The 18,271-nt window shown below is 43.7% G+C and overlaps 2 protein-coding genes across 3 annotated transcripts in view; one reads left to right on the top strand and one right to left on the bottom strand.

The window, feature by feature from the left end:
- tsn (translin) overlaps nt 1-9,908 on the bottom strand; it is a 34,079-nt gene extending 24,171 nt beyond the window's left edge. The window contains exons 1-2 of one of the 2 annotated variants that reach the window (XM_072260952.1): nt 9,707-9,908; nt 348-441 (exon numbers count right to left, since the gene is read on the bottom strand). In XM_072260952.1, the coding sequence (XP_072117053.1) occupies nt 348-441; nt 9,707-9,772 (160 nt within the window). In that variant the 5' untranslated portion in view covers nt 9,773-9,908. Of the gene's footprint in view, nt 1-347; nt 442-9,003; nt 9,553-9,706 lie in introns of those variants that run through there. The other variant, XM_072260953.1, reaches the window with a different exon arrangement.
- Nucleotides 9,909-10,092: 184 nt separating this feature from the next.
- rpl39 (ribosomal protein L39) lies at nt 10,093-18,011 on the top strand. The gene is made up of 3 exons (XM_072260954.1): nt 10,093-10,188; nt 10,427-10,530; nt 17,846-18,011. Exons 1-3 carry the CDS (start codon nt 10,186-10,188, stop codon nt 17,892-17,894), a joined length of 156 nt encoding a protein of 51 aa, XP_072117055.1. The 5' UTR covers nt 10,093-10,185; the 3' UTR covers nt 17,895-18,011.
- Nucleotides 18,012-18,271: the final 260 nt, after the last annotated feature.

Genomic DNA, 18,271 nt, shown 5'->3' with positions numbered 1-18,271 from the left:
ACTGTCTGTACATTCTCCTTGTGACCGTGTTGCTCTGGTTTCCTCCCACAGTGCGAGGGTTAACAGGTCATTGGGAATTGCCCTGCGATTAGGGTTAAATAGGTGGTTGTTGTGCAGTGCTGCTCGTTGGGCTGGAAGTTCCTGTTCTGCACTGGATCTCTAATTAATAAATAAAATCTACTCCATCTATAGGCCTTTCAATATTTGGTCAAGTGTACACAAGTCAGGTGTTTGAAAGCTAGGGGAGCTTGTAAATAGGAGTGAGAGAGTATGAATGGAAAATTGGAAAAAAGCAGAACAGCTATAATAGGTTACTACCTTAGCTTTCTTCCCCCTCTCATACTTACTTTCTTTAAAGCCAGACATCTGATGGACAGTCTGTAGCAGGGTGAGAATCTCACGAGCTGTTTGTTCAAGGACTTGAACTACTTTCCTGATTTCCTACAAAATTCAACAGAAATCAGAGAATGAAGTGAATGTAGGAAAAGACAGAAAAGTTCCTCAGGTTAGAATCGTTACCAGCACAGACACAGTGAACTAAATGGCCCTCTACTGTAATGTTAGTTAATGTGAGTCTCTCATTTTAGTATTTTCGTGCCCTCGAGGTCATAGCGTCACAGAGCACTAGAGCAGAGAGAACCCAACTACTCCATGCTGAGCTCCGTTTTGGCTTAGTCCTATCAAACCACATATCCAGACCCAAACGCTCCTGTAGGCAACACTTCACCTGCAAGACCATCACGGTCTACTATACACTATTGTATCTTGTGCTCTGGGTGTGGCCTCCTCTATGTCTGTGAGACCCGATGTAGATTGGAGGACTGCTTCGTTGGGCACCTCCATAAAAGATGGGATTTCATTTCCATTTGACTTTCCACTCCCATTCTGACCTGTCGGTCCATGGTCTCCTCTACTGTCACAATCAGCCTATTCTTAGGTTGGAGGAGCAACAACTGATATTCTGTCCGGGTAGACTCCAACCTGATGGCATGAATATCAATTTCTCCGATGTCCGCTTCACCCATCTTCCTCTGCTTTTTATATTCCCCATTCTGGTTCCCTCTCACTTCTTCTCTTCTCCTCACCTGCCCATCACCTCCCTCTGCTGCCCCTCCTCTTCCCTGCCTCCCATGGTCCATTGTCCTCTCCTATTAAATTCCTTTACGTCTTCAACTTATCACCTCCCAGCTTCTCACTTCATCCCCCTCCCCCACCCACCCAACTTCCCCCTCACCTGGTTTCATCTACCACCTTGTATCCCTGCACACAATACTCTAAATCTGGCCTCACCAAAGTCTTATACAACTTCAACATAACATAGAAAACCGACAGCACAATACAGGCCCATCCCAACTCCTGCACTCAATACTCTGATTTATGAAGGCCAATGTGTCAAAAGCTCTCTTTATGTCCCTTTCTACCTGTGAAGCCAAATTCAAGAAATTATAGATCAGCATTCCCAGATTCATCTATTCTACTGTACTCCTCAGTGTCCCAATGTTCACTGTGAATGTCCTACCCTGATTGTCCTTCGCAACTTCTATCGCTATTCTTCATTGTTGAATAACTTCTGCCTTTAACTCTACCGCATACCTTGCACAGGAATGCAGGAAGCTGCAGAGAGTGATGGATTCAGCCCAGTATTACAGAAGCTCATTCCTCCCCAGCAATGCTGGCATCTACAGAAGGGGCTGCATCAAGAATACATCCAATGCCATCGTCTGGGCCGTGCCATCTTCTCACAGCTCCCAGTGGGGACCTGTACCATTGCTTTAAAGGCCTTGATAGAATGGATGTTTCCGGTAGTGGGAGAGTCTGACACCAGAGGGCACAGCCTCAGAATAGAGGGGCATCCTTTTAGGACAGAGCTGAAGAGGAACTTCTTTAGCCAGAGAGTGGTGAATCTGTGGAATCCTTTGCCACAGGCAGCTGTGGAGGTCGTCTGTATGTATATTCAAGACAGTCTTGATTGGTCAGGGCATGAAGGAATACAGGGAGAAGGCAGGAGATTGGGCTGAGAGGGAAATGGATCAGCCATGATGAAATGGCGGAGCAGACTCAACAGGCCAAGTGGTCTAATTCTGCTCCTATACCCTATGATCCAGATCTGAAGCCTGCTGGAATAGAGGACATGACTTATGGGTAAAGGTTGAGTGAGCTAGGGTTTTTCTCTTTGGAGCGATGGGGGATGGGAGATGATTTGATAGAGGTGTATCAGATTATAAGAGGCATCTAAATGATTAAAAGGCATAGACAGAGTGGATAGCCAGCGTCTTTTTCTCTCCAAAGTGGCAATGGCCAATACCAAAGGACATTCATTTGAAGTCAGTGGAGATGTCAGAGTTAGTTTTTTTTCAATTCTACAAATGTGGTGGGTGCCCTGGAATGCACTGCTAGGCTGGTGGTAAAGGCAGATATTTTAGTGACACTTAAAGAAACTCTTAGAAAGGCAACATAAATGAAAGAAAATTGGAGGGTTATGAGCCATGTAGGAAGCAATTCCCAATTGCTCCCAGAAACTCCAGCCATCGCTGCTCTGCTGTTATCCTTGCTAGATTCCTAGTTTCACCTCGCAACCAGTTGTGGCCAGCTCCTCTCTCACACCTCTGTAATAAGAATAGATTGACTGTGGAGCTGGTCAAAATGTCGGCACAACATCGTGGGTGGACAGGCCATTACTGTGTTGGAATTTTCCATGTTTTAATGATCACCACTTCATCTCATACTTTCCACGGAACTTCTTGCCTGCCAATCCTCCTCTCGTAACTCAGATGTTCGAGTTCTGGCAACAGTTTTGTAAGCCTTCTTTACACTCTTTCCAGTTTTAATGGTACCTTTGCCTCAACAGGATAATCACAACTGTGCACAATACTTGAGGTAGTTTCACCAAAGTCTTGTACAACTGCAGCATAATATCCTAACTCCTACACTGTGTCCTTACTGATGAAAGCCAACATGCCAAGTGTTTCCTTCAACACTGTCTACATGTGACTGCACTTTCAGCAAACTTTGTAGAATCAAAGCACACGACAGTACAGAAATAGACCACTAAGCACATGCTGATCTATTTTTCTGCCTAGACCCATTGCCATTGAAACTGCATCCACCACTTTCATTGAAGGCTCATTCCACAGTCGCATTAAGAGGTTCCCATCAGATACCCCTTAAATATTTCACCTTTTACCTTTAATCTACTGTCTCTAGTTCTAATCTCACCCAATCCCAGGGTGGGGGGGGGGGTGGATTTTGTATACCTCTTTACGATTTCCCTCATTCTCCTATGCTCCAGGCAATAAAGTCCAATCTATGGAACCTTTCCCTATACTGTAACAATGATCCTCTTGGCCTGGAACATCCATGTAAATTTCCTCTACACCCTTTCAATATTTTTCATATCTTTTCTGTATATTTGTGACCAGAACTATCAGCAATACTCCAGATTCAGTACTTTTACTCCTTGGTCCCTCTGTCTGTCTCAAAACACTACCCAAGGTCCCACCATTCGCTGTGCAAAATCCTACTCTGGTTTAACTTTCCAAAATGTAACTCTTTGCATTTGCCTGAATTTTCCAGTCCTCAACCCTACTGATCAAGATCCCCTTGTGCTTTTGATAACTTTGTTCACTGCCTTCAAAACCACATGTTCTACTATCGTTCACAATCTCACAAACACATTCAGTCACTTACAGTAATAATAGAATTCCCAGCACTGACCCATTTGGCACACCGCTTCTCAGTGGCCTCTAGATGAGGAAAGAACTTCCCACCATCACTCTCTGCTTCCTACTATCAAGCCAATTATGAATCCAATTAGCTAATGCTCCGTGTGATCTAACCTTCCAGATTCCTGTCATGAAAGCCTTTGCTAAACTCCAAACAGATTTTACGGCTGTTGGAGGAACTCAGTGAGTCAGGCAGCATCAGTATGGAGGAAAATGGACAGCCAACATTCCATATCCTTCGAGACTGCTGTTCCCGAGGCACCCCAGGAGTTCAGGTTCAAGATCCATCAATGAAGATTCGCACCATCATCATTAAAACTCATCACCATCCAAGACGTGCCCTCTTTGGGTTACTGTGATCAGGGAGGAGGTACCAGAGCCTGAAGACCCAGACTCAATATTTTATTAACAGCTTCTGCTCCTTTGTCATCAGTCTACGGCCTTGTGTTATTGTATTTTAATTTATCTTTGTATTATTTATTTGTTGTAGCAATTTTTACGTTTTGCACAACAAATTTCTGAACGTACATCTACCACCCCACTGTCAACAGATCACCTCTAGATCACCTATCTGTAAAGCTCCAAGAGATTTGTCAGACACAGACAAATTAGATTTTATGGACCAAAGACAAATCTGGGAGAGGCGGCGGCAGCATCTCTCTTCTTCTTCGAGTTTTTACGGCAGTTGGCATCCATATTGTTGCATTACTGCCATCTTCAGGATTTATTGTCCCTTCATTCACTTCAAAGCCGTCTTTCCAGTGCCGTCGCCCTTAAATAACTAAACAACCATTTCCTCCCCTGATCACTCTCCCCACATTCCAATAAATCTTTAACATTGTTCTCTACCAGTCCTAGTTTGTGTAATTGTTGTAACATTAGTTGCCTTTCCTGTGCATGAAATAAGGATATGCTCTACTGTTTCAGTCTCCTGACATAGATCGCAAAAACCTGTTGGATGCTTGTTTATGATGGCCAGAGTGCCATTAAGGTTGCTGTGCCCAATTCTCAGTCTACTTATAATCACTTGCTCCTTCCGCTTTATTCCCCTACTTCTTCCCATATCTACTCTGTTCTGAATTGAATGTAAATGTCTTCCTTTTATAGCTCTATCCCAATGCTGCTGCCACTGTCGATTTATCCTTCCCCACACTATGCTCTTCCCCTCTGATTCTGATAGTTTAATATTGACCTCTACAGATCCTTTTTTAGATTTTACCAGCCTATCTGCTGTCTCATTTCTCATAATACCCAAATGTGCTGGAACCCACATGAATACGATATTTTTGCCTTGTCTAGCCAGTCTTGAATTTGCAAACAGGATTTCATAAAGCAGATCCTGGTGACCTCTAGCTGTACCCGCCTTAATGCTTGCAAGGGCCAACACAGAATCGCTACATATCACAATATTATTACAATCAACCTGCTCACTCCATTCTAGTGCTAACAATATGACAAACATTTCAACTGCATATACACTCAAGCAATCAGGTGTTCTCTTGCTAATCTCCACTCGATAACTTGGTACAACAATTGCAGATCCTGTTGTACCTGTTTCTGGATCCTTTGATCCATCAGTAAAAATCTGTACGCCTTTATATTTCCTGTAACTATGATATTCACTGAGTATATCAGCCATCTTATTACTGTGCTTAATCTTAAGCAATTCCAAATCTACAGAGGGATTTTCTAATACTCAGAAAGGTCTGACAGGCCACACCACACTTGGACAAAACTCTTTATCGTATACACCCATACCTTTTGCTGTTTGCTCTCCTGTCCATTCAAAACTTTCTTTTTGTGACCTCTCCTTCTCCCAGCATGTCTGCAACACCCTTTTTGTAGGATGGCTATCACCATGCCCCCTTAAATTAATCCAGTAACTGGCCTCCAGCTGTTTACGCCGCAGTCCCAATGGCATTTCATTTGCCTCAACGTGGAGTGCACACACTGGGGAAGTTCTAACCGCTCCCAAGCACACCCTTAGAGCCCGAGCTTGCACGATATCCAGTTCTGCCAGCACAGATTTTGCTGCTGATCTGTATACAATACTTACATAGTCTAATCTTGATCTTATTAATGCTCCATAAATATACTTCAGTGATGCATAATCAGCACCCCATTCCAATCCAGCAAGACACCTCATGACATTTATCACATTTTTACATTTACTAACTACATATCTAACATGTTCTCTCCGTGTTAATCTCAGGTCAAAGTGCACTCCCAAAAACCAAAAACTTTCAACTCTCTCCAGGCTACTTCCATACAGATTCAAATTAAGTCCCCTGGACTTTTTCCTTGTAAAGAACATGGCTTTTGTCTTCTCCACTGAAAATTTAACACCCCACTTTGTCCCCCACTCTTCAACTTGATTAATTCCATCTTGCATTTTCGTAACTACATGTTCAATATTTCTCCCTCTTTTCCACAAAGCCCCGTCATCTGCAAACCTTCCCACTTCTGTTGGAATATTTACGAACAAATCATTTATCAAAATGGAGAATAAAGTTGGACTCACTACACTCCCCTGAGGCGTCCTGTTTTCTACAACATACTGGCTTGTTAGCTCTGATCCTATCCTCACCTGAATAGTTCTCCCATTTAACAGGTCCTTAACCCAACTGAACATTGCCCCCCCCCCCATTCCCATTAAATGTAGCTTGGTTAGGAGCCCCTCTTTCCATAACATATCACAAGCTTTCTCAACATCAAAAAAACTGCAACCACTGTCTCTTTATTTACTTGAGCTTTTCTTATTTCATCCTCTAGACACAACACCGGATCCATAGTATTCCTTCCTTTCCTGAACCCGCTTTGATACATAGCCACCATACCTCTACTTTCCAAGAAGTACACTAACCTCTCATTTATCATACGTTCCATAAGTTTACATATATGTGACGTCAAGGCAATTGGCCTGTAGTTTTCCGGCCTGCTGGCATCTTTCCCAGGTTTCCTTAATGGAATAATTATTGCCTCTTTCCAGCTCCCTGGTATTCTCTCTTCATCCCAGACTTTGTTATACAGAAGCAGTAGTTTCTCCAGACTTCCTTCACTCAAGTGTTTGATCATACTATAACATACTTCATCTCTACCTGGCGCAGTCTTTCCTGTTTTATCTAGTGCCTTTCTTAATTCTCCCATGTTGGAAGGGACATTTTGCACACCGTCAAGGTTAGTTTTCCTACATAAAGCCTCCATATTTTCAGCTTTTGTTCTCTCTCTACCTCTTCTTCCCTTCTCAGACAAATTATCAGAACTATGTACCATAACAAAAGTGTTTGCCAACAACTCTGCCTTTTCCTTATTTGTTACTGCAGTCACATTTCCATCAACCAGAACTGGGTACCTCCACTCTCTCCTGTCCCCTCCCATCCTTTTTATCATCCCCCACACCTCTCCTACTTGAGTTGTGTTTCCCACTGAATCACAATACTTCCTCCAGTACGTCCTTTTAGCATGTCTTATTGTCCTCCTTACTACTGCCTGAGCTTGTTTGTACTGAATCATATGTTGGAAATTATGAGTTCTTTTAACCATTTTAAATGCCTTATTTCTATTTCTCACTGCTTCCTTACAATTATCATCCCACCATGGTATTATTCTCTTCTTTATTCTTCCTTTACTTTTAGGAATGGATTCTAATGCAGCTGATATCATACCTTGTTTTAATATGCTGTCAAGTGTTTCTACGTCCATTCCATCTCTGACCTGACTTAGATATCTATCACTTTTTTCCAGAAATTTCTCCCAATTGGCTTCCTCAAGGATCCATTTCCCACCTGTATTCTCTGTGACCAATGAAGCAGAAATATTTATCTTGCACCAGATTGGGTAACGATCACTCCCTACAGTTCCTTCTTGGTACACTAACCAATCACACACTGATGCAGTGGAGTTTGATACTAATGTAAGATCAAGCACAGATTCTTTACCTGTATTAACATCAATTCTAGTACTACTGCCATCATTTAGGCACACTAAATACTTCTCGTCTACTTCTCTATTACCTGACCATTGATGTCTGTTCTGTCACTCCCCCATAATACATTATGTCCATTAAAATCACACCAAACAACGTTACTACTATTCTGCCCTTCTATCTCCTCAAGCTTGTTTAACTCTAGTCTTTTGATGGATTATAATAATTCACAATCACCAACTCTTTCCTTTCAGACCATACTTTTACTACCACATACTCTTGTTCACGTCCTACACCTAGTATTCTATAAGAAATACCTTGCTTTACATAAGTTGCACATCCTCCTCCTCCACCCTCTCTCCAGTCTCGCCTTACTGCCTCATAACCATATAAAACAAAATCTAAATTAGGTTTTAACCAGGTCCCTTGGATACACACAACATCTGGCTTTTCTCTCCTACTCGCTATAAACTGTTTGAAATCTTGTCCATTAGCAATCAGGCTTCTTGCATTCCATTGAAGAAGTAGCATTATTAGTAATATCAACCCACACATACTGTCTCTTGACTTGACTGTACCCTGAGTTCATCGTTTACTTCTTCCCATTTTAATCCTATCATACCCAAATGGTGCCCTGCAGCTTTCACAATAATCTGAATCCTTTCAGTTTTAGATTTGATCTCATACGTTGCATTTACCACTCCTGCTATAAAGGTCACCAATTTCTTTTTCTCTATCCATGCATTCTTCTTATCTTGCCCTTCTTTAGCTGCTGCTTGCTCTTTACTACATCCTCCCTTATTCATTTTCTTCTGTCCTGCCAACTTGACTGCCTCTGCATGAGACTTTTTCCTTCACCCTTATCTGCTGCACCTCCACCTCTTTTTTCAACACTTCACACCCCCAGTACACTATACTATGGCTACCTCCACTATTACAGAACTTTGGTCTCACTCCCTCTCCACATTTTCTGTATTCATATTCCCCACCACACCTTGCACATCTTCTCTTTCCTTTGCACACTTTGGCCACATGCCCAAACTCCTGGCAATTGAAACACCTCATAGGTTTTGGTATATATTCTCTTACATTATATCTTAGAAATCCAAAATATCACTCCTTTGGAAGCACTTTATCCTCAAATTCTACCAGAATGGTTTCAGTCTCCCTTTTCTCTGCTCCCCTTGTCATTCTTTTCACACTCTTCACTGAACCATTCCTCACCCTCAAGTTCTCCACTAGCTCCTTCATATTAACACCGAGGGGAACCCCAGAAATCACCCCCTTGCAAACACTGACCCTTTGTGCTCCAACTCTTACAACCCTGGACACTTTGACTTTCCCAACATTAGTCACCTTCATTGCTTTCTCCATCTGCTCTTCAGTTTTACATCCTGTCAGCAGGTTTCCATCTCCTAAAATTCTCGCATGGTTCACTTCCCCTACTTGTCCTCTAATGATTTTTGTTAGCTTAGCAAATCAATTTTCTTTACTTCTCCCTTCCCCCTCAAATCTTATCACTACATTTAGCAATTTTGCCCTCGGGCCCTTCTCCTCAACTTCTCTCTCTCCTTCCGATCCACCTACACTAGACACACCTCCTTTCTTTATCTTCCGACCCATCATCTTCCTGTTCTTAGTCCCTCTCCCTACCTCTCCCCACTCACACTCTGTGCTGTTGCTGTCACCATCAGTCTCCCTCCCTGCCATTCTATCAGAGTTTGCAAGGGACCGTGTACGAATATCTTTCCGGACCTATACAGGCCGTCGGTCAATATTCCCACAGAATGTCCCCCACAACACCCCACAGCCAGCAGCTAACTCGAAACTCTGGCCCAGCAGTTGGAGCTTCCAGCCAGCCTGAACCGGCGGCATCTCTCCTCAGACAGGGTACTACTTAAACACAGTCCGGCTGGCTCACAGGCCTAGGGCAAGGGGAGGGGGCGCTGGCTGGGGAGACTCCTGGGCGCCAATTGGTTGTAGATCGTGGCCATCCGCTTGATTGGCAGCAGGGCCTCCAATCAGGTCCTGCCCTCCATCGGTCGCCATGGACACCCACCTCCCTGACATCCTGATCGGCAGCTAGCGAGGCTTGCACCATGCTGAAGAGTTCGCTGACCGACATGAAGGCGATGGAAGATCGGGAATGTGCACATAAATCGGTTGACGACCAATCGTAGACACAGCACCACCACCACCGCCGTCTTCCGTCTCCTCTTCTGCTGTTTCTTGGCGCGGGGTCCTTCCGTATTAATTGTCGCACTAAAACATCATCTCCATCAGTGACTGTTTTATTCTATTACAGGTTAAACAACATTAATTTTGAAGTAGTATCGACGGCTAAATTTATGTAAAAATAGTTAATGTGCTTGTTAAAATATATTTTTGTTTTTTTTTATCCACTTGCCGTTTTTTATCCAATGGCATCCTCTTCGGGAAACTAAGCTAAAGGCCCGCAATTCTGACCTTTGACCCGCCGTGCCGTGCCCTCCCTCTTCTTTCTGGTCGCTCGCCATTCTGGGAGCCGCAGTTTCGGCCATGGTGAGTGCAGGGGCGCAATCCGGCGCAATCCGACACCATCCGCCTTCCAAATCGTCTCCTGCCGACAAACAACCACCGCAAAACAGCGTAAAGCCGTTCGGTGTGACTTTTCGGAGTTGTATTGAATGGAAACTGTAAATGATTAGCGATGTTTATGCGGCGGGACGACGGGGTTCCACTCCCCACTGGCTCTTCTCTGCTGACGATGTTTTTTTCTCCTTCTCTGTCCCCTCGATAGCCGTCGCACAAAACTTTCCGGATCAAGCGCTTTCTCGCCAAGAAGATGAAGCAGAACCGGCCGATCCCGCAATGGATCCGCATGAAAACCGGCAACAAAATCAGGTGGGTGCGGGGCCTCGGGCCTGCCGGACTGGGCACCGTTCAGAAATGCTGCAGGTCGGGCAGCATCTGCAGAGGGAGATAAACAGTCCGCGTTTCGGGCCAGGAGGGAGTTGTCAGGCACTTGTCCTGATGAGGGGTCTCGGCTGTGTTTTGCCCGACTTGCTGAGTTTCTGCAGCATTTTTTGTTAAAGGTAAATGATTTATGTGCCAAATCTGAAGAGGTAAGCAGCTGGTGAATGGAAGGCGACAGAAGCCAATCCTGGTAAAATACCCACGCGAAACGCCGACTGTTTACTCTCCTCCACAGATGCTGCCTGACCCGCATCTGTTGTGGTAGAAGAGAGACTGGGCCACTTTCTGAGTAAAATCAGCATGTGGACTAAATGAAGGAAGGTCACACAGCGCAGCTACTGAGGAATCAGATCATGCTGGAGCGTTTCCACAGGTGCAGAATAAAGCGTGTGCTTTGAGAGGGAGCAGGCTTTGGAGTGGTGGTAGAGTGTGCTAGTGAGGCACATGAATATGCAGAGACTAGAAGGATAGGCAAACGTGATTGCTTTAGGCATTAATTTACTAGTTTAATTAGTTTGGCATCTGTTGAGTTAAATGGCCTGTTCCAGCCAGTAAAGCGAGGAAAGAGTATGGGCCTCTGTCATTGAAAGTAAGATGGAGAGACAAGATTGCTGGAATCTGCAGCCAGAAAGAAAATCAATGGAAAAGGCGTCACGCCCTGTTGTTAACATGTCCGAGGCAGAACGATGGATCAGGGCACTTAATTGGAAGGTCTCAACCTGAAGTAGTAACTTGACTTCCCTCCACAGAGGCTGTCTGACCTGCTGAGTTCCTCCAGCAGTTTGTTTCCTTATTGTGAAAAGTGTTAGATTTCCAGTCACAGCACACCTGTACTGCTGTACCCTTTATCCTAGGTAATGTCGCAGCTGTATAGGACCCTGGTCAGACCCCACTTGGAGTACTGTGCTCAGTTCTGGTCGCCTCACTACAGGAATGACGTGAAAACCATAGAGAGGGTGCAGGGGAGATTACAAGGATGTTGCCTGGATAGGGGAGCATGCCTTATGAGAATAGGTTGAGTGAACTCGACCTTTTCTCCTTGGAGTGACTGAGGATGAGAGATGACCTGATAGAGGTGTACAAGATGATGAGAGGCATTGGTCGTGTGGATAGTCTGCTAGTTCCTTCCTCTCCCCTCCCTTCACGCTCAGTGCTAATACTACAGCATTTAGAATGTGCAGTCTCTTGTATTACCTGTCTCCCCTCTAACAGGGTGAACTTGCATTGGAGAAAATTCCAATATGACCTTATTGTGATATATTCTCATGAATGGGATGATGAAAGGCTGGATGAACTAGGCTTATACTCGTTGGAATTTAGAAGATTGAGGGGGGATCTGATTGAAACATATAAAATCCTAAAGGGATTGGACAGGCTAGATGCAGGAAGATTGTTCCCGATGTTGGGGAAGTCCAGAACGAGGGGTCACAGTTTGAGGATAAAGGGGAAGCCTTTTAGGACCGAGATTAGGAAAAACTTCTTCACACAGAGAGTGGTGAATCTGTGGAATTCTCTGCCACAGGAAACAGTTGAGGCCAGTTCATTGGCTATATTTAAGAGGGAGTTAGATATGGCCCTTGTGGCTACGGGGGTCAGGGGGTATGGAGGGAAGACTGGTGCAGGGTTCTGAGTTGGATGATCAGCCATGATCATAATAAATGGCGGTGCAGGCTCGAAGGGCCGAGTGGCCTACTGCTGCACCTATTTTCTATGTTTCTATGAATGGAAACAAAAATTCTCTTTCAGTTCTGAATAGTCACTGACCCAACATGTTAATTGTTTCTCTTTCCACAATTGGCACCCAACTTGCATTCCTTTTTGGGTGATTCTCTTTCATCGCTACAGTTCTGTTTGACATATGTTAAAAAACTGAGTCCCATAACACCAGGTTCAGGAACACTTATTACCTGTCAGTCACCAGGTTCATGAATCAGTGTGGATAACTTCACTCACCTCAACTCTGCTCTCACTTTCAAAGACTCTACAACTTACCTAATAAGTATAATTTACTTTATTTGTCTCTGTTTTGTACGTGATCCCTTAGTGATTTTGCTGAGTACTAGCCTGCTTTGGGAATGAATCTAAGCGGTTTACTTGAGTAATGAAGGATAGCTGCAGAGATGAGGTTTCCCTTGGCTGGGATATCTACAGCCAGGGGTCCAGTAAGTGACTGGCAAGCAGATAAATTTCATCCAGAGGGTGAGCAATCTTTGCATTCATGCAGCCAGCAGGGCTGTGGAGGCTCATCAGCTGAGTGTTGAGGACACAGATAAATACATGTTGAAAGGCCTAGATGGGATGGATGTGGAGCAGTTGATGCCTAGATGGGATGGATGTGGAGCAGTTGATGCCTAGATGGGATGGATGTGGAGCAGTTGATGCCTAGATGGGATGGATGTGGAGCAGTTGATGCCTAGATGGGATGGATGTGGAGCAGTTGATGCCTAGATGGGATGGATGTGGAGCAGTTGATGCCTAGGTAGAATGGATGTGGGAGAGTTGATGCCTAGGACCAGAGGGCACAGCCTCAAAATGAAGAACGTCCCTTCAGAACAGAGATGCGGAAGAATCTCTTCAGCTGTTGAATCTGGAATTCATTGCCACAGACGGTTGTGGAGATCAAGCCTTTAGATATATTTAAAGGAGAGGTTGACAGGTTGATCGGTAAGATTGTCAAAGGTTACGGGGAGAAGGCAGGAGAATGGTATTGAAGGGGGAAATAAATCAGGCGTGGTCAAATGGTGGAGAAGACTCAATGGGCTGAATGGCCTAATTCTGCATTATGGTCTAATACACAAAATCTGTCTGTTAAGTAATAGTGCAAATATTACTGAATGGCAGAGTAGATAATTCGTATTCTGGTTGATTGGCAGGATAGTCTTGAGATTTTTGGCAGAGTCTTGAACTCTGCTGTTTAGGAGGAAAGGCATTTGGAAAGTTAGATTAAAGATGAGGTCATTGTTTGGGGGTCATAGTAACCAGTGGGACAGAATAAGAACAATTTGAAACTGAAGGTTTTTTTCACTAAGTGGAACTGAGATTCTGATCTCAGCATTCAGAACACTGAAGATAAATTGTCAGCACTAACAGAAATTGAAGGTGTGGTTTGATGGCTAGTTCAGCGCAGATGCCTGAATATTGAATGGTATTTGATTTTCTTCAGAAAGGAAATGATTAGTTAGCTCAGTTGATGAGGGGTGAGATCAGGTCATTAATGAGAAACCATCAAATTGGATAAAGATGACTAATATCAATATAATGTAAAAACCAGAGTTGGCTGAAGTGTTCTGGGAAAATGGATTAAAAGTATGGATGGTAGGTTGCTAATGGCAGACTTTGAAGGAATTGTCTCCGGCATTGGACAAAAATTTATTCCATTGAGAGAGAGAGAGAAGACTCCAGGAAGCATATTCCATGTGTGGTTAACCGAGGCAATTGAGGGTGGTGTCAAATGCACGGGGGCATAATTGTGAAGATTGGTAGTGAGTCAGAAACTTATCAGGGGGTGGCCCTATTAAATGGGAGAAAATAAATTGACAGTTGATAAGCAGAAAGTTTAAAAACAGTAGCAGCTACGTGTGTACAGAAGAGCAGTTTCAAAATAGTTAATAAAGTTGATTCCTAAAGTGAGATTTTCTAATGAAGAAAAACTGAATGAGATGGTCTAAAGGATCGTGATTTTGAGTTGATGGATGTATACAAAATTACAAGGGTATAGATACGGTAAACGCAGGCTTTTTCACTGAGGTTGGGTGAGTCCAGAGTTCATGGGTTAAAGGTGAAATGTGAAATATTTCAGGGGAACATGAGGGAGAACGTTTTTACTCGAGGGTGGTGAGAGTGGAATGAGGTGCCAGTGGAAGGTGGTGAATTTGGGTTCGGTGTCAATGGTTAAGAGAAGTTTGGATAGGTACAGTTGCAAGAAAAGGTTTGTGAACCCTTTGCCAATCACCTGGCTTTCTGCTTTCATTACTCATAAAATGTGGTCTGATCTTCATCTAAGTCACAATAATAGACAAACGCAACCTTCCGAAACTAATAACAATCAAACAATTGTGCCACACCATTTAAAAGGTCGGTCTAGGTTCAGAAAAGCATGTGATCCTCTGGGGTAATGCCTTCTACAAAAGCTATTTGGAGTCGGGTGTTCCAATCAATGAGGTGTGGGCTGTAGAGGTGCCCTGCCTTTATATATAAAAAATACACAAAGTCAGGTTACTGACAGAGCCTGCTCTTAAGAAAGATCTGTTCATGTACACCATGTCTCAATCAAAACAACTTTCAGAGGACCTTAGAAGAATTGTCGAGATGCCTGAAGCTGGAAAAGGCTACAAAAGCATTTCCAAAGGCCTGAGTGTTTACCAATCCACTCAGAAATTGTCTACAAATGGAGGAAGCTCAATACTGTTGCTACTCACCCTAGCAGTGGGTGTCCTGCAAAGATCACACCAAGAACACTCTGCAATGCTGAAGGAGGTGAAAAGGAACCCAAGGGCAACAGCAAAAGACCTGCAGGGATGTCTACAACTTGCTGAAGTCTCTGCTCATGTGCTCACTATGAGAAAAACACAACAAGAACGATGTTCATGGCAGGACTCCATGGAGGAAACCACTGCTCTCAAAAACAACATGGCTGCATGTCTCAAGTTTGCAAAAGGCTACCTGGATATTCCATAATGCTTCTGGGACAATGTTCCATGGATAGATGAGACAAAAAGATTGAAAACATTGAGGGAACAAAGAATCAAAATTGCCTCAAGACATTTTACAGAATGTCAGGGTAGCGATCTGTCACCTGAAGGTTAATAAAAGTTGGATGTTGCAATAAGACAGTGATCCAAAACATGAGTAAATCAACAACAGAATGGTTTAAAAAGAAGAAAATTCATGTTTTGGAATGGCCGAGTCAGAGTCCAGATTGTAACCCATCTGAGATGTTATGGCATGAATGCAGAAAGCCAGGTAGTTGCAACTGTACTTGGATGGGAGGGCAATGGGACTAGACGGAATGATAGTTGTTCACAGACTAGATGGGTTAACGGCCTGTTTCCGTGCAGCGGTGTTCTATTATTCTATCACTAAAGAAAACATTCACCGGTTGAGGGAGGAGACTTGATGCATTGATAGTGAGAGAAACGTGCAGAGTCTTGAAACAAGCCATTTATCGAAGGTAGGAGCAGATCATAAGAGCGTCCCAGCATTGTGGGGAGGAAAGGAAATGGGGATTTTAAGTCATTATCACTGGAGTTAAAGATTGTAGGCAACATAATGACCCACATTCTGATGTCGTGGTGGGAAGCATTACAAAATGTTCTAGTGAAATGGAAATCAGCGGATGTAATAATACTCCTGTTCATGAAAGCCAGGCGGCAAAGTGGGGGAAATTCAGCTAAATATCGGCATTTCTCATGTACATCTGTAAGTTTATGCTTCCTATTTATAAGGTATCAGTCAGTAAGGATTTTATTCATATTAATCTTAGGAATGTTCCACTTTCGGATTGAAATATACAGTGAATTGCATCATTTACATGGACAGCCGACACACCCGAGGATGTGGGGAATCCTGCAAGTCACTAGACTTTCCAGTGCTGATATAGCATGCCCACAACTACAGAACACAATATGACACAAACATCACGAGCAGCAGTAGCAGCAACAACAAAACAAACAGCACTTGAACAGGCCCCTTTGCCCACACCGGCTTCTAACCTCAGGGCAGGCCGTCACCAGCTTCCAGTCCTCGGCCCAGACTCACACACATACGACCTCCAGCCGAGAGTCCTTGGCCTATGCTCCCACACTTTGGAGGGTTGCGTATATTTACCAATGAAGTTACTTTCTATATTGAGGGGATCTGGTCTTATGGGGAAATTGGGGAGTGAAGTAACTGAGGTGAGGATCAGTAATGTCTGTCAGGCACTTTACATGCTTAGAAATATTGTTGACATTTGGGAACATTTGAGCTACTCTGTTATAAATGTAACTTGCCTTGTTCACTTCTCCCTGCTAGTGCACTCTCATTATTAACATGACAGTATATTTACTGGACCCGAGTACAGCATGTAAACTCAGTGGTGCGTTCTGCAGTTGTGTGCTGTGCTGCTGGGAGTCTCAGCGTGATTTGTGTGTGTGTGTGTCTGGGTCTAGGGGGAGGGGGGTCTTGCAATTCCTGTCACAACAGCAAATGAAACTAAATCAACTGTTGTTCTGCGTTGTGTTAATGGCTTAATTATCACGCCCTGTTAACATCGTTAAAGGTCAGTCAGGTTTCACTCAGACAGTGTCTAGGAAGACATTAAGGAACTGGTTTCCTTTGTAACAGTCTGGTAATTTTCTCTGTTGCTTCCTTGGGTGAGACTCTGACTCTTGACTCCTGATCTGGTTGATACTCATGCCACGGTTTTAAAGTGCAACAACCTGGGTTTTGTATGACTTTCCTCCCGACTCCTGACTCCTGATCTGGTTGATACTCATGCCATGGTTTTAAAGTGCAACAACCTAGGTTTTGTATGACTTTCCTCCCGACGCTCTGGTTTCCTCCCATACTGGTTATGGTTAGTAAATTGTAGGCATGCTATTTTGGTGTAGGGAGCATGGCATCGCTGTATATATCTATGTACAAATAGGGCATTTCACTCTATATATCTATGTACATGTAACGAATCTAGCTCATCTAATCTTTAGAATACTCGTGTGTGCAGTGGTGGGGGTTGTGAAATCAAAAGATTTTGTAATTTGTGCTTGGAGAGGCATATAAAGCCTTCAAACAAGTCTGTTGGCTAAATTGATGCAACTTTTCCTTCGCAGCAGGTCTGCAATTACAGCGCCTCCTACAAGTGTTGTGCTGTCATTAATCCTGCTGAGATTAACAGCTGTCTGCATGTTGTATTCTGTCTTGCCATTCAATGGCAAGATCAGACTTCATAACAGCTACATACAGCACTGAATTACTCAAGTTCTGTTGTCTTTGAGAGAAGCTGTACAGTAACATGCCGCTCTGGCCCAGTGAGCCCGTGCTGCCCAATTAAACTGTGACCAATTATCCGACTAATCTGTACATCTTTCGGAAGTGGGAGGAACACGGGGAGAACAGACACCTCCTTACAGACATGACAAAATTTAAATCTGGGTCACTAGTCTTGCATGTGAAAATAAATTCTCCAGTTACTTCTGCTGTCACTGACATAGAAAAGATGTAAATTACCGTGAGGCTTACTCACTGCTGTTTGTTGCTCTTGCAGATACAACTCAAAAAGGAGACACTGGAGAAGGACCAAACTTGGCTTGTAAGAAGATTCACTCCCTCTGACAGCTCTGCCAAGTGGGAGAATGGAATTGTGGATCTGAGCGGAACAATATTTTCTTTATTTTCTATTGTTGAAAAATAAAGCTGTTGGTGTTTGGCAACTGTATGTGTGAATTTTGACTATCAAATGTTGTAGTTCTTCAGGTGCTTTGTTTCTCTGATTGGAAATGCACCCTGGCCTTGTGACATTTGGTGCAGAAGGTGTGAGAGTGATGCAGAGCCAGAATGCTCCAGGTGTTGGCAATATCAGGTGAGGCAGCATCTATGGGAAAGTGTTAATATGGGTTGCTGCCCTGATACGTGGCTCTCGATCTATAGGCTTGCAACACATTCGTGCACTAGATACAATCAGTGGCCACCT

This window comes from Mobula birostris, chromosome 6, assembly GCF_030028105.1.
Source record: "Mobula birostris isolate sMobBir1 chromosome 6, sMobBir1.hap1, whole genome shotgun sequence".
Lineage (NCBI taxonomy): Eukaryota > Metazoa > Chordata > Chondrichthyes > Myliobatiformes > Myliobatidae > Mobula > Mobula birostris.
The sequence above is the reverse complement of the archived record's forward strand: the minus strand, read 5'-3'. Positions and strand labels throughout refer to the sequence as shown.